Raw genomic sequence first — 17,589 nt, 5'->3', positions numbered from 1 at the left:
TTTTCATTTTAAAAGACATAACCAGCCAGGTGTGGTGGCACACACTTGTAATCCCCGTGCTTGGGAGACTGAAACAGGAGGATCACACAGGTTCAAAGCCAGCCTCAGCTACTTAGTGAGGCTCTCAGGAACTTAGTGAGACCCTGTTTCCAAATAAAATATAAAATAGGTCTGGGAGTATAGCCCAGAGGTAGAAAGCCCCTGGGTTCCACCTTCAGTAACACACACACACACACACACACACACACACACACACACACACGACATAACCAAACTTTACTATAATGCACATATTTTTCTCAGTAGTACAAAACAAATGATTAAAGATTTAATTTTGTCACAAGGAATTTCAGGTGGTTTTAGAAAAGTTTTAAGTAAATATACTCTCTTAGATATTTTTTCTTACTAGTAACAACCAAAGACTACATCAAAATTAAGAGGCTGAAATCAACACTGAGAGATATTATTTTTCACATTATTAAACCTTTTGAATGATTGCTATTAGTGCCATTTAGGGTGAGAAGAGTGTGTTGGCAACTTGCTGATGGCAGCACATACTGCTGTAACCTGTAAGACAATCTGGCAACCCAGCCAAAAGTCTTAAAAAAGTATTCTTGCCCTCTGATTAGTAATCTATTTCTAGAAATTACTGTACAGGGACAGAAAGTAGACTACTGAAATATGTTAGTACAGAAGCTAGCTAATGAAAGAAATGGGGAGTATACTGGGTGCATCGTGTGTGTGTGTGTGTGTGTGTGTGTGTGTGTGTGTGTGTCCACCACGCTGGGCTTTCTTTTTTGGTAATGAAAATGTTCTATAATTAGTGGTGTTGGGTGTACAACCTTACGAATATATATAAATTGTTAAATTGGACAGTATATATCGCCGGGCGTGGTGGCGCACGCTTGTAATCCCCGTGCTTGGGAGGCAGAGACAGGAGAATCGCGCAGGTTCGAAGCCAGCCGCGCGCGCTGGCTTAGGAGACCCTGTTTCCAAATAAAAATGTAAAAATAGGTCTGGGAGTGTAGCCCGGAGGTAGAAGGGCTTCCAGGAACCCCAGTACCACCAAAAAAAAAAAAAAATTGGACAGTATAGAAAGGTGAATTTTATGATATGCAAATTATACCACAATAAAAAATAAGAAAAAGTTATGCACCAAAATTAATAAAAGTTTCTCATTGGCAGCCATATATTTTCTAAAGTCAACATATAACCATAAATTCAACATATATTACTTTTATGTTTTAAAAAACCCATATTTTTCTTCTTCTGGATTATACCTATCAACTAATCAAACATGCTATTATTCTCTTATAAAATCCAAATTCTTCCCTTAACCTTGCTTCTTTGCTAGCTACCACCTGAGGTCTCCATCTCTTTATAAAAAATCACGAAGAGGAGTTTATAGTCACTGTCTTTGATTCTTCTCCTCCAGCGCTCTAAGTAAACCCATTTACTTAGAGACCAGCACCATTAAAACTGTGCTTTTTCAGTCAGCATAGTGACGCACGCTTGTAATCCCTGCACTTGGGAGGCAGAGACAGGAAGATCATGAAGGTTCGAAGCCAGCCGTGCTGGCTTAAGAGACCCTGTTTCCACATAAAAAGTATAAAATAGGTCTGGACGTGTAGCCCGGAGGTAGAAGGGCTTCTAGGAACCCCAGTACCACCAAAACAAAAAAACAAAAACCTGTGCTTTTCAAGGTCACCAATGCCCTCCATATTCTTAAATTCAATGATCAAACCTCAGTTCTCTTGTCTCCTAACCTATTAGCAGTATTTGACACAAATGATCAATCCATTCTCCTTGAACTGTTATGATATAACAGTCTTAGTTTTCCTTCTGTCTCACTGATTATTCCTACTAATAGTTTCCTGGACTTCTTAAACTGCAACATTTAGATATCAGTTCTTAGAACTTTTCATTTTTCTGTCTACATTCCCTTTTTGAAGATCTAATTGAGTGTGACGGCTCCACAATAAACATAGAAACACCTGCAACTCATTCTTCCATCTTCTGCTCAGCCTTGGAAAGATATGAGTGAGGCCAGGTGGGAACACTATAGATAACTACTTCTTAGAAGTAAAGAAAATGACCACTCAGCCCCACACCCACATATTTCTCCTGATAATCCTGAAACACGTGACAAAACAAGTACCAACTAGTCAACTAACTAACCAATCCTATAAATCCAAACCAGCCAGAGAGCCACAAGAGCCCCAAATAGTATTTAAGCCAGAATAACACTTGCCACTACGTGGTTCCAAACCATAGCCAATATTTTCCAGATATAAGATAATGAGATATATGACTCCTACATGCAGTGACACCAACCCCTTTAAGACTATTATTATCTGGTTGTTAAGACATTCTGGTAGTTATGTCTTATAAAAAGGGACATTGTAATTCTTACACAAATCAATTCATCTTTAACTTAAACAAAGAAAGGTTTCCATACCATACAGTATATTTAGTGGTTCTTACCCTGGGGATAGTCCACCACAAAAGTAAACAATGAAAGGGTATCATAAAGCCGGGCGTGGTGGCACACGCTTGTAATCCCAGCATTCGGAAGGCTAAGACTAGAGGATCATGGTCCGCGGACAGCCTCAGCTACTTAGTGAGGCCCTCCACAACTTAGTGAGATCCTGTCTCAAAATATAGAATTAAAAAAAAAAAGGGCAGGGGTACGTGTAGCTCGGAGGTCAAATGCCCCTGGGGTCCATCCCCAGACCCACAAAAAAAGAAAAAAGAAAGGGTATCATAATTCCAAAAAAGCAGACAGTTAAAAGTGATAAACGTCTAAGTATCAGTAATAAAATATGCTGGTAAGAAATAGACTTGGGTAAAATATCAAAATAATAGGCAAATGTCATAATTTAGTGACCTATGTATAATGTTATAAACAAGCTTCATTGATTAAGACCAGAAAATCTTCCAGCCTACCTGCCCACAAAACATCACCCATATCAAAAAAAAAAATAAGAGTAATAGCTTTTAACACAATGGAAATAAGACAGGTTTCTTACCCAGTTCTGGTTCCCTATTTATATATAACCTTGAATAATCTACATTTAAAATTAAGGATAACATATCTATTCTTTCATTTTTGGAAATTTAAAATCACACATAAAAATGCCTTACTTAAAAACAAAGTATAAGATCTAAAATATTCATTTACAATGGAGCTGAATGAGAAGGAAAAAAATCACATATAGTCACAATTTCTTTTTTTTTTTTTTTTTTTTTGGTGGTGGTACTGGGGTTCCTGGAAGCCCTTCTACCTCCGGGCTACACTCCCAGACCTATTTTATATTTTTGAAACAGGGTCTCTTACGCCAGCACAGCTGGCTTCGAACCTGCGAGATCCTCCTGTCTCTGCCTCCCAAGCACGGGGATTACAAGCGTGCGCCACCACACCCAGCATATAGTCACAATTTTGATTAACAATTTGCTACAGGAAAATACTATGTTAGAAATAGACATACAATTTCTCAGGAAGTCCAAATAGTTATATCTCTGTTATTATGCAATACTTCTGCAATCAGATAAGAGATAAAGCTGCTGGCATTTACAGATCATACCAAATGGAAAATAACAATTTTACATACTACGTTATCACTTATGTTGGGGTTAATGTGTTGACCAACTAAAGGAATAGCAGATTCTTTTTTTTTTTTTTTTGCGAGTCTGGGGCTGGAACCCAGAGGCAGAGGCATTTGACCTCCAAACTACACCCCCTGCCCAAATTTTTATTCTTTATTTTGAAATAGGGTCTCACTGAGTTGTAAAAGGCCTCACTAAGTAGCTGAGGATGTCCACGAACTGCGATCCTCTGGTCTCAGCCTCCCAAATGCTGGGATTACAAAGAATTGCAAGCCTTCGCCACCACACCTGGCTAGCAGATTCTTATCTATCATCTCCTACTTACTATAGGTTATCTCTCAGCTAGGAGTGGAAATGCACCCCTTTAATCCCAGTACTTGGGAGGCCAAGACAGGAAGATGGCAGGTTCAAGGACAGCCTCTCTAATGCAGTGAGGCTCTCAGCAACCAAGCAAGACCCTGTTTCAAAATAAAAACTAAAAAGGGCTGGGGATGAAGCTCAGAAATAAACTATTCCTGGATTTAATCCCTGGTTCCAGAAAAAAACAAAAGAAAATAAAATTTCTCTGTTTATGTTTATTTGACAAAACATATATAGTTGAATTCAGTAAGGTAAAAGTACTTATAATGTTGTATTACTATCAAGCCAGTAAGTCATTTTATTTAATGTTTCCTGAAAATAATCACATTAAATTATTATAAGCTTCAACTAGGAGTGGTGCCACACGCTTGTAATCCCCGCACTTGGGAGGCTGAGACAGGAGGATCACACAGGTTCGAAGCCAGCCTCAGCTACTGGGTGAGGCTCTCAGCAACTTAGTGAGACTCTGTTTCCAAATAAAGTACAAAATAGGTCTGGGAGTATGGCCCAGAGGTAGAAAGCCCCTGGGTTCTACTCCCAGTACCACAAAAAAACAATTATTATTATTATAAGCTTCTGCAAAATGTGCGTGAAATAGTCCAAATTCAGCACAGTCACCACAATGTCACAGGGAAATGCAGTGTTCTTACCTTGTTCTTCACTTCCTTCCTTACAAAGACTAGAGCTCTGGCCCAGACTTAAGCTGACGTCATCAGAAGTCTTGGCAGTGTCTGTGTCTCCTATGAAGTTAAGAGATGCATGTGAGAACACTGACTGAAAATAAAGGTTTAGTGGGACACAACCAAGAAAGGACATCAGGAGTGTGGTACAGACCTATCAACTTAAAGCAATTTCTGCATCCCAAGGGTTATAATAATAGAAGACGCACTGAACTAATGAGAAGTAGTATGGACTATCAGAGCACATCATTATTCTCATAGAATTACAAACCAAATAATATGGTACGCTTCATAGTGTAGTGTTTGGGGTTTTTTGTTTGTTTTTTGTTTTTTTTTTTTAGTTTTTTTGTCTTTTGGGGGTTTTTTTTTGGTAGCACTGGGGTTCCTGGAGGCCCTTCTACCTACGGGCTACACTCCCAGACCTATTTTTATTTTTGGAAACAGGGTCTCTTAAGCCAGCGAGCCTGGCTTTGAACCTGTGCAATCCCCCTGTCTCCGCCTCCCAAGCTCAGGGATTACAAGCATGCACCACCACGCCTGGCATTCATAATGTAGTTTTTAAAAAGCCAATTTTTTAAAATGTAAATTATAACAACCTGAAATAACACAAATTCTCTTTTGGGAAAACTAGTTAATTAAAAGATTATAGGGGAAAAATATGAGTGTATCTTAACTTAAATACATGTATAGAACAAAAGGGAAAAAAACTTCTTTTCCTAGTATTTCATTTGTTAATATTTAAAAATTTCACAACCAATTAGTTTTCTATAAACCTCATATAAACATATAAAATATACTATCATGGCAAGAAAATTTCTTATAGATTAAAACTGATAGTTGATACAATATAATATAGTCACTTATGTGAATTTTGGATGACACAAAGTCAAGCAGCTTTTAGTAAGATAAATACCTTTACTTATAATTTCAAGAATCATTCTTCTATTCATTTGAATGTAAGACATATTATCTTTATTACACCCAAAAAAGAAATGGAAAGTCAAAGGCAATGTGCAAGTCAGATCATGTCTACCTTTAATAGTTGCTGCTGTTCCAAGACGAGAGGAACCAGATCCAATCTGAAAATATGACATGGGATAAATAAAACTAAGTAAAATGCTAGCTGTATGTCATTATCAGTATCAAACAAAATTAGCACATTATCTAAACATGCTATCAGCCACCTTATTAATATTAAAAGATACCTATTAGGCATGTCCTATCAGAGCCACACAACCCATTTGCTGTGGCACATGCTGCATTATCTGACAAAGGTGCTGAGATCCTGGATTCCCATACCTACTAAGAACTGATAAAGTGACCTCCCAAGGCCAGATGCCTCCAACCTCAAGAAATTCATGTTGTACAGTTATCATTTTTATATTATTCATGACATGTTCATGTTATAAACAAAAGCAAAACCAAGCATGGAATCTGCCTGAAATAAATTTAGATTTTTTACAGTACATAAAAAAGGTTTGGGGAGGGCAAAACATATTAACATATGCTACAAAGAAATACATAATATTTCTTTTTTGTACAGGAGATTGAACCCAGAAGCATTCTATTTCCAAGAATGTACTCAGCCCCCTTTCTTTTAATTTTGAAACAGGGTTTCCCTAAGTTGCCAAGGGTCTGGCTAAATTGCTGAGGCTGCTCTGAACCTTGGTCCTCCTGTCTCTGCCTCCCAAACACTAGAATTACAAGCATGTGGCACTGCACTCAGCTGAGAGCTACATGAATCTTTCTGTCAAATTGTTTCTATATCAATACATAGTTTTCTTAATTCTAGATAAGAGCTAAGCATTTTTTCTGTATATGGTTAGAACATGTAAAAAGCATAGAAAATCTAAGGCAGGCATTTATCCATAAAAATGAATTTTAGCACAAATTATAATTAAAACACTAAAATATCATTGCTAAGATTTTAAATTGTTTATTTTCAAGATGGTATAACACTCCCCCAAAATTTCACAGCCATTATTTATAATACTATCATAAAAACATATAAACAATGATCACAAATTATACACCCACACAGTAAGGAAAACAAATATGACAGTTAACTAAGTTTTAGCAACTCTTCTTAGAATCTGTTTTCAATGGATTCAAAGTAGAAAAGAGTCAAGCAAACTTCACACAATATAATTCAAAACATGACATAAAAATTCTTTATGTATTTTACCAAGTCTTCATTGATTCAGTAGGAGTTATACCCACAAGAAATATGCTTAGAACATATAGGTTAATGCTGCTTCTGTGGGACAAAGAGGGGCTTTCTGGATATGAGTGGGCACTAATGGATGTGCAAAGATGTACAACCCCAGGATGTGTACTATATACTATAGAAGCTATATGTCAGTGAAAAAGGAAATAAACATAGAGATGTAAGTAAAATTACTAATCAACTCTTGATGTAGCCAATAAAAAAGGCTTTGTAATATTTATAAATTGTTTTTGAAACTTGATTCTCCTAGTGTTTTCTAATTTCTGCTTTCAATGAACTATAAAAGGTGCTATAATTGACAAGAGGCAAAAAATATTTTACTGCAAAATAAGTTTAATTCTTAACTACGTCTGCTAGACAAGTGATAGAACTAACATGTATTATAAGAACATAACATGAATTATAAGCACATAACTTCCTAAACAAAAATTCAAAAAATAAATATGCAAACAAAAACCACTATTTTTGTATACCATCTAGGAATTTAAATATTAACACACACACACACACACACACACACCTTTCATCGCTTTTTTCGAGATGGGGTGTAGCCATGTTGCCTTAGCTGGCCTTGAATCCCTGATCCTCCTGTCTTGACCTCCAGGATTGTAGCCATACACTAACATGCCCTGCTCACATATCCTTTCTTTCTTTTTTTTTTTTTTTTTGGTGGTACTAGGGTTCCTAGAAACCCTTCTACTTCCAGGCTACACTCCTAGACCAATTTTTATACTTTTTAAATTTGGAAACAGGGTCTCTTAAGCCAGCAAAGCTGGCTTCGAACCTGCGCGATCCTCCTGTCTCTGCCTCCCAAGCGCAGGGATTACAAGCGTGCGCCACCACGCCGGGCCACACATCCTTTTTGAATGCAACTTTTGGTCATTTGTTACAGCTTCAAAGTGCTGCCCTTCTCCTTCCTCACCAAGTTCCTACTTTGTTGAGAAGTTGGTCATACATCTTTTTTTTTGGTGGTACTGGGGTTCCTGGAAGCCCTTCTCCCTCAGGGCTACACTCCCAGACCTATTTTTATTTTTGGAAACAGGGTCTCTTAAGCCAGCGTGGCTGGCTTTGAACCTGCACGATCCTTCTGTCTCCGCTTCCCAAGTGCAGGGATTACAAGTGTGCGCCACCACGCCTGGCTATACATCTTTTGATCTATAAGCAGTGGGCCCAGGCCCTCGAGAGGAAGGTACATGGCCTAGTTCTGGTCAATGAATGTAAGCGAGAGTCTGCGAGGCATCAGAAGGGATCCTCTCACACCTTAGAAGAGAAAGAACCAAGGAGAATCTTTCTGACTATACCGTCGCCTGCTTTCTAATTCTTTAACTGTCATAACTGAAGCTGCTGTGTTCATCCTGCAGCCCTGGGGGAAAGCTTATAGGACAGCTAAGCTACCACACCACCACCTCCAGACGGCAAGCACAAACTCCTATTTCTTTAAGACACTACTAGCTGAGTAGTTCATTACTTGCTGACAAAAGTATTCTTTTTTCCAGGTTTATAAAATAACCTTTATCTTTTACAGTTAATATATGCACTAAGGAAACAAAAACACAAAAGGATACTATGGGTGGTTATGTTTTTATTCCTCATGCTTTTCTGCATTAAATTTTCCCCAAAATATCAAAAAATCAGGGAAGGAGAATATAAACTACAGTCCATCCAAATACAGTGCATCCTCCAAAGTATCACTATAGAACAAAAACTCTCTGACATTAGCATTCACGACACACGCTTTGTGGTGCTGGGCATTGAACCCAGGGCCTTGCGCAAGCTAGGTGAATGCTCTACCACCTAGCTAACAGCCCAGCCCCTCAAAATGTGTTCAGTAAAAAAGGGTATTACAGAGCTGGGCATGGTGGTGCCCACTTGTAATCTCAGCATTCAGGAGGCTAAGACAGGAGGATCATGGTCTGCGGACAGCCTCAGTTATTTAGTGAGGCCCTTTGCAACTCAGTGAGACCCTGTTTCAAAATAAAGAATAAAAAATAGGGCTGGAGGTGTAGCTTGGAGGTAGAATGTCCCTGGGTTCCATCCCCAGTACAGTAAAAAAAAAAAAAAAAAGGTGGGGGGTATTACAGACTGCACACCATAACTCCTTTTGCTTAAGTTTTTTGCTCTGCATGATATCACAAATTATTTTAATTGTCTTTTATTTACCCTCATTTGTTAGATTTCTTAAGACTAAAAAGAAAAAGAAATTAAAATGGTATCTTCCTATATGAGGGGGATGAAGTTTTCTGTTTAAATGGTGTGCATAATTTTTTTGTGTGTATGGTATTGGGGATTGAACCCAGAGGCATTCTACCTTAGCTATACTCCCAGTCCGATTTCATTTCTTTTTGGAAACCAGATCTCACTAGGTTGATGTGATTCTTACTACTTGCTGAGGCTCTCCTCAAACCTGCGATCCTTCTGTCTCAGCTTCCCAAGTATAAGCGCCACCACACCTGTCTGATTTGAATAAATAAAAACACTTCAGCTTGGCATGGTGGCACATGCCTGTAACCCCAGCACTTGAGAGGCTGAGACAGGAGAGTGGCACTTAGTCTCAACAACTTAGTGAGACTTGTTTCAAACTAAAAAAAAAAAATTTCTAAAAGTCTTGAGGTGTAGCTTGAAAGGAGAATGCCCCTGGGTTCAAGCTCTAGTACAAAAAAATATATATACATATATATATATATAAATATATATATACATATATATACACACATATATATACATATATATACACATATATATATACATATATATATATAAATATATATATACATATATATATACATATATATACACATATATATACATATATATAGTGTTTCTTCCAGGTGGTGTCATAGGAAGATCCATAAGGATTATGGATGTTAGAGAGGAAAGGTTACTTCCAACTACAAAGCCTATCAGCAAGCCCCCCCCCCCCCCCCCCCCCGCCATGAAGCCTGGCCTCTCTCTCAAACTGAAATTATTTCTCCTCTGAAGTCAGTCCCTTTTCTGTGGCATTCCAATGGCGGCTGTTACTTTGTAAAAGGACACTGTATTTATTTCTTTGGTAACATATACCAAGCTTATAACTTTAGCTAGTTATATCACAGGTCTCAGTCTTTTTGAGGGGAAGGCCCAGAATTCACCCAATACCAAATAAAATATTCTAAGTACTATCAGGGACTAAAAATATTGAAGGAAGGAAGACAAATGACAAACAGAAAGAGAAAGAAGGGAGACAAAAAGCTGAGAAAAGAAAGACAAAAGAAATGGAGGATAGAAGATGGAAGACCAGGGTAGAAAAAATGATATACAAGGACTAAGAACAGCCGCTGTGTCCAAAGAGTTCACTATTCAACACAAAAGACATTTAAGTAAAGAATTATGATGTAAGTGATAGAGAATAAAACATGTACAAAAACAGTGTCTATAATGGTAACATCTCCACCAATATACAAAAAACCTGACTCTATTTCTTCGCTTTGGCTTCTCTAAAGGGTAACAATAATTATGTTGAGTATATCTTTCATCACAAACAATATAAAACAAAACCACTAAAACCCAAGCACAATAGCCTCCAGTAATGCCCATTTAAGAGTTACTATTTTATTTATTTATCTTTTTTTGGTGGTACTGGGGGTGGAACCCAGAGGCTTTCTTCCTCCGGGCTATACTCCCAGACCTTTTTTATATTTTATTTGGAAACAGGATCTCACTAAGTTGCTGAGAGCCTCACTAAGTAGCTGAGGCTGGCTTCAAATCTGTGCGATCCTCCTGTCTCAGCCTCCCAAGCGCAGGGATTACAAGCGTGCACCACCACGCCCGGCTTTAAGAGTTACTATTTTAAGAAAAGCCTAGCCAGGTGTGGTGGTCCACACTTGTAATCCCAGTACTTGGGAGGCTGATACAGGAGGATCACAGGTTCGCAGCCAGCCTCAGCTAATTAGTGAGGCCTTGCTATAACTCAGTGAGACCCTATTTCAAAATAAAGAATAAAAAAGGGGCTGGTGATGAAGCTTGGAGGTAGAATGCCCCTAAATTCAATCCCCAATACAGTGGGGGGGGGCTTAATTGTGCATGCTGTATGTTTATGTGCTTTAATTACATTCAAGAGGGGGATCCCTTTCTTACAAGTAGGGCAAGTTCCAACAGAGATGATGCCAAAAACAGAGTATCTGAAGATGGCTGCCCACTGCAGTGCCCCCCACCAACACCACAGTACCAAGGGTCGAATGCAGGGGCATTCTACCTCTCAACTATACTCCCAGCTCAATTTTTTTTCTTTTTTTTAGGTACTGGGGATGGAACCCAGGGGTATTCTACTTCTGAGCTCCCAGCCCTAGTTTTTATTCTTTATTTGGAAACAGGGTTTCACTGAGTTGCAAAGGGCCTCACTAAGTAGCTAAGGCTGTCGGTGAACCAAGATCCTCCAGTCTCAGCCTCCCAAATGCTGGGATTAAGAGCGTGAGCTAGCACCGGGCATGGTGGTGCACACTTATAATCCCTGCACTTGGGAGGCGGAGACAGGAAGATAGCGCAAGTTTGAAGCCAGCCTTGCTGGCTTAGGAGACCCTGTTTCCAAATAAAAAAAATATAAAAAATAGGTCTGGGAGTGTAGCCTGGAGGTAGAAGGGTTTCCAGGAACCCAAGTACCACAAAAAAAAAAAAAAAAAAAAAAAGAGCATGAGCTACCATGTCCAGCTCCCAGCCCTTTTTTAATTCTTTATTTTGAAACAGGGCCTCACTAAGTTATGCATGGCCTCACTAAATAGTTAAGGCTGGCTGCAAACCTGCAATCTTCCTGTCTTGGCCTCCTAAGTACCGGATTATGAGCATGTGCCACCATGCCCTGCTCTGTGGTGCCCTTTTACCTGCCTTATTGCAAAAAGTTTTTAAAGTTATGGCTCTCTAAAATATTGTTGAAAAAATGTAGGGTAACTCCCTGGGGTGATCTAACAGTGCCTACATCTGTCAGTTAAAAAAAAAAAAAAAAGGCCAGGGTTAGTTAAGAATAAGAACATGAAACCATATTTAAAGATTAAGTCACTTTATTCTATAAAAAAGGACTGAGAAAATAACAAAGCCAAGAAAAAAACAGGATCAAGGATAGTAATATTCTTCTTCAAAGAAGTATTATAAAACTTGTAACTTAAAAAGTACCAACCCCGCCAGGTGTGGTGGTGCATGCTTGTAATCCCAGTTTTCAGGAGATTGAGACTGGAGAATCGTGGTTTGCAAACATCCTCAGCTACTTAGTGAGGCCCTTTGCAACTCAGTGAGACCTTGTTTCAAAATAAAGAATAAAAAATAGGGCAGAGGGTGTAGCTTGGAGGTGAAATGCCCCTGGGTTCCATCCTCAGACCCACCAAAAAAAAAAAAAAAAAAAAAGTACCAACCTAATTAATGTGTATAGCATAGCCCTTTTTATAATATTCATTTTAAAATAACATCTCCTAGCCGGGTGTGGTGGCGCACGCTTGTAATCCCCGCGCTTGGGAGGCAGAGACAGGAGGATCGCGCAGGTTCGAAGCCAGCCATGTGGGCTGGCCTAGGAGACCCTGTTTCCAAATAAAAATGTAAAAATAGGTCTGGGAGTGTAGCCCGGAGGTAGAAGGGCTTCCAGGAACCCCAGTACCACCAAAAAAATAAAAATAAAAATAAAAAAATAACATCTCCTATCAGCTTGTTATAGAAAAAAGGCAAACTGAATGACTTACTTGTTCTGTACTCAATTGTTACAATTCACTCATTTAAACTTTAGGTCATGAAAATATAATTCAAAATCAAGGCGTATCAAGATATATTAGGAATTATAACCCTGTTCAAGATTGTGACTCACAGAATATGGTGTTTTTCATAATATTATTCTTAGAATCAGGAGAATTTGGTCTGCTGCTTACTTATTAAATGAGGAGCCAAGTTCAATCCTAATTCTAAAGTTTTATTGTCTATACACATAAATGTAAATAAAAATCATTAATAGAAAGTAATTATAAACTTACTACACAGTGGGAAAAGAGAGAAATCTTTTCTGTAGAGGTTTATAAACTGCCACAGAGCATCACACACCAAAAACCAAGTGCTGTAATAATTAAATGCTCCATCTACAAGAGGAAGCCAGCACCACAAGGTCTCTGAAAATCTTGAGGAATGGGGGTTGGTGATAGGAAGAGTTAAAGAGTTAGGCCAGAAAATAAGAGCCAAAGTCTCTCCCAGGGATGTAAAAGGAGAGGGAGAAAAATGTTTCTAGTCTTCTGGCTAGGGATATAACGAGAATATTGGAATGAAAACTGGGAAATGAGGTCTAGCCTCGACCCTGAGAAAAATCAGCTGTTTTTCTACGTAATAAAAGGGCCAACACAACAACCACTAAATCCTACAATTACAAAAAGTTCTAGCCGGACATGGTGGGGCGCTCTTGTAATCCCCACACTTGGGAGGTAGAGACAGGAGGATCGCGCAGGTTCGAAGCCAGCCTCTCTGGCTTAAGAGACCATGTTTCTAAATAAAAAGTAAAGGTCTGGAAGTATAGCCCGGAGGTAGAAGGGTTTCCAGGAACCCCGGTACGACCAAAAAAATGAGAGGTTTCTTCCAAAATTGAGTTGACTCAGTCTAGTGAGGCCACCTGCGGCAGAGGCGCCTGGGAGGAGAGGCCAGCTCCCAGCTGCACCCGGGGGAGACGGGGTGAGAGGCAGCAAATGAGGCTGAGGAGACCCTCTGAGCAGCCACCCAACAGACACACACGCCGCAGACAGACGTGACAGCTGGCACAGCACATGCGCATTCCCCTTCTACCTCTCGTCTTAACACTCAAATGCTGAGATATGAGAGGAAAGCTACTTAATTTTTTAAGCTAAAGTAACCACAAAACAATAGGAATGTAAAATGGAGGAAGCTAGAAGATAAATTTCCTAGGCTACTAACCACAACTGTATCTATCAGAACTGCATGTAGGTAGTGAGCATGTGATAGATGCTCCATAAATATGTACTTACTAATGTGAAAACTCAGTTAAAAATAAGAATGTTAATAAAACTGCCACTATTATACAATCAAAAGTCAGAAAAATAAGCATCAACTGACTACTAAAGGCCTGAGAATAACAGACTGCCACCAGGAAGGGAGAGCAAAAAATAAAGCAGCACAGGTTCCTACCTGGTTGCTTGGATCAAGACCAGCATAAGAATTTCGTGAACTGCAACCAACAGGAGGTGTGGCCTCACGAATGAACTCAGACATCTCAATCCCTCCACCAGGATCACTGTGCAGGAAAAATGGAGAGAGTAAGACTCGTTATTCAGATACCAGTGGCTTTCATTTCTTTATTATTTAAGCTATATTTTTTCTGTAAAACTAAGTTCTAATTTTTTTTCTAATTTTTGTAGTACTGGGGATTGAACCCAGGGGCATTCTACCTTCGAGCTATACCCCCAAACCTATTTTTTTATTCTTTATTTTGAAACAGGGTCTCATTAAGTTGTGGAGGGCCTCAAAGTAGCTGAGGCTGGCCGCAAACCTGCGATCCTCCCATCTCAGCCTCCCAAGTACTGGGATTCAAGCATACACCACCAAGCCTGGCTCAAAAAAGAATGCCGGGCATGGTGGCACACATTTGTAATCCCAGCATTTAGGAGGCTAAGACCGGAGGATCATAGTTTGCCAACAGCCTCAGCTACTTAGTGAGGCCCTTTGCAACTCAGTGAGACCCATTTTCAAAATAAAGAATAAATAATAGGGCTGGGGGTGTAGCTCAAGGTAGAATGCCCCTGGGTTCCATCCCCAGTACCACAAAAAAAAAAAAAAAAAGAGAGAAAAAAGAAAAGTAATGACCATCCTTCATTAGTAAGTCTGAAAACTGGAACCATTTAATAGCTATATCACTTTTTGAAAATATTTAAAAGAAAGTTATCCCAAACTGTCTACACCCAATCCAACATTAGCAACTGGCCATAATTGCAATTATAGTAATTATACTAAATATTTTATGATATGTGCCATAAAACCACTCTAGCAAAGAAATGATTGTCTTTTCTTTCCCAAGAGAAAAGAAAAATTGGTCAACTGTAGACAGAGCAAGTAATCAGGTATCACATTAACTGATGTCTGTAAGAGATAAGTCTGGCTAAACTTCTAGCCACAGAGATGAACCAACAAGAGATGAGTCATTCTGGCTAAGCTACTTGTATCCATACTTTTTAACTTAACTGTTTTACAGAACTGAAAACCTAAGACTTTAGTCATTTATGAGTGTTGAGCTAGAAGGCTCAAGTTAAAAAATAAATTAATGATATCCAGTAACAACAAGTATTAGAAAGTCAAAGGGAAAAAAGTACTAGGATCAAAGAGCTGGGGCAGCCCATAGAGTAAAAATAATTAGAAAAAATCATATCAAATTTCAAAAATTTTAAGAATTTCAAAAATCTTGGAAATATGGTTTTTTAAAGAACATAACTTCTAAAACAACTCATAATCCTTTTATGACCCAGTTATTTTGGTATTTTGTTTTTTTTTTTTTTTCTTTTGGTACAGGAGGTTGAACCCAGGAGCATTCTACCTCCAAGATACACCTCCAGCCCTTTTTTATTATTATTATTTTGAAACAGGGTCTTAGTAAGTTGCTAAGAGTCTTGCTAAGTTGCTGAGGCTGACCTCAAACCTGCAATCTTCCTGACTCAGCCTCCCAAATACTGGAATTATAGGTTGCACCATGCTCAACTTACCCAAAGATTTTTATGCATTCTACCTTGTATAAACAGAGTTAAGTACTCAAAAAAATTTTAAGTTATTATTATCAGGATAAAATTTCTAAGATATAGGGTAGAAATTATAACCAATCAGGTCCTTCCAGGGTTTTGGATAATGTTGGTGTCATCCTCTCAGGTCTAGGGGAAGGCTCTACTGGGTAAAGTCAGTCAGCATATCCCAGACTGAGGATTAGTTCTCATCACCGAGATTAGTTCTAGAATAAGCACATAAAATATTGTTGAGAGAGGAAATTCCTCTCTATTTACTAGTCTTGATGGTAAGTCTGGAGCTGCCAAGCCATCTCTCAACCAGGAGGTAGAATCTATATGAGAAGCTAACAGGAAACAGCAGAGTCTGGCTATAAGAAGGGGAGCAGTGAACAAGACTGACTGCATCCTGTCACACATGGGCGCAGAGAGGAAGACATCCCAACATGCAGAATTTAGTAACACAAGCCAGAAATCCCCTTAAGCCTGCTGGGGTGGGGGGTGCTACAATTAAAAATACAAGCAAAAGACAATTTGCTCACAAGTATAACTTTAAGTATCTGTCACGATAGCAGTTTAAATTATAATGTTTTTTTAAGGTCTTATGACTATAATACCCCTGCTGTTTGCTTAATGGGTTCTTAATTCTGGGCCGCTGATCATGGCTAGGTAACTAACATCCAATAAGGAAAATTAGCTTTCTAACTTTCTGTTTATAAAAATAAAACATTTTAAAACTTGGCTACAAATTTAATGGCCACCTTAGTGCAAATGCCCCTGTGTACGAGGAGTGGAAGGTGCTTAGGTCTCTTGGCTACTCGGTATCACCTCATGCCAGCTATACACTGAGAAATTATATGAGCTGGACAGATCTTACGGGTGTGTATCATCCTCACGATGTCAGCTAGCACCATACTGAGTCAGTGCTGAGAGGCTGCCAGCAGCGTCACTGCCACCTCTATAGAACGCTTCCTCTAAGTCAGACCCACGGAACCCAGAGATGAAGGGCAAAGGAAAGATAACGGAGTAAAATATTCCACCTCAAAGAAAAGAAAAAGAGCTCTCATTTTGTCTCATCTATAGAGCTATCAGCTTTATTGATATATAATTCACAAACCATGTGATTCATCCACTTAAATTGCATAATTCAGTAGTTTTTTTGTATATTCATAGTTTAAAAAAATCTCTACAGTCAATTTTAGAATTTTATCACCCCAAACAACTCTTTTGGCTACTATTCCTCTCCCCTTCCTATCCTCCCTAGTATAAGGCAACCACTGATCTGCTTTCTTTCTCTTCAGACTTGCCCATTCTGGACATTTCTTATCAATGGAATTACATAGTATGTGATCATTTGTGACTGAATGACTGGCTTCCTTCCCTTAGCATATGTTTTCAAGGTTCACTTGCTGTAGCATTTAGTAGCACTTTGTTCCTTTTACGGCCAAATAATATTCCACTATGGTATGGAGAGACCACAATTTGTTTACGCAGTTATAGACAGGACAGTCTTGTCACTTACATACACTACTTCTACAGTAAATCTACATGATTAAATGTAAATAAAATTATTTATAATAAAATCAAGTATTTACTAAGTTATTTGTCATAGGAGAATGTGCTTTATTTGTACTTTTTTATGAAATCTTTCCTAAAATCTGTGATACAAGTGCTACTATCTTCATTTTACAGGAAGCAAAATCTTGCCTAAGGTCTCAGAGGGGTTAACAACTTAAACTGTCAAATGGGAATATGAAATTTAAGTGGGAGAGAAAGGCACAAATAATACTCAGTACTATGCCACAGGTTAATATATCTGTAACTTTGCTCTTTGTCTTTTTCTGCACACCTGAATATTCAAAAACATGGTTTTAAGTGACAATGCTTAAATAACATATGTGTAAAACTCTTTAGTTTTACATATTCTAAGAAACCATAATGGCTTTCAACAAATAGCAATGCAAGTTCTCTATTTCCTAACCAAAAAGTAAACACCATTATC

At 38.5% G+C, this 17,589-nt stretch overlaps 1 protein-coding gene across 2 annotated transcripts in view; it reads right to left on the bottom strand.

Annotated features, from left to right (window-relative positions):
- The window catches only part of PCNX1 (pecanex 1), a gene marked incomplete at both ends in the record, with an annotated part of 169,946 nt that overhangs the window by 108,811 nt on the left and 43,546 nt on the right, over positions 1-17,589 (bottom strand). For both annotated transcript variants that reach the window (XM_080706775.1, XM_080706776.1), the window contains 3 exons: positions 4,617-4,706; positions 5,680-5,725; positions 14,011-14,116. In XM_080706775.1, coding sequence (XP_080562901.1) covers positions 4,617-4,706; positions 5,680-5,725; positions 14,011-14,116 — 242 coding nt within the window. The remainder of the gene's footprint in view (positions 1-4,616; positions 4,707-5,679; positions 5,726-14,010; positions 14,117-17,589) is intronic.

Source organism: Muscardinus avellanarius (genome assembly GCF_963383645.1).
Source record: "Muscardinus avellanarius genome assembly, chromosome: 12".
Lineage (NCBI taxonomy): Eukaryota > Metazoa > Chordata > Mammalia > Rodentia > Gliridae > Muscardinus > Muscardinus avellanarius.
This window is presented reverse-complemented; position numbering and strand designations above follow the sequence as displayed.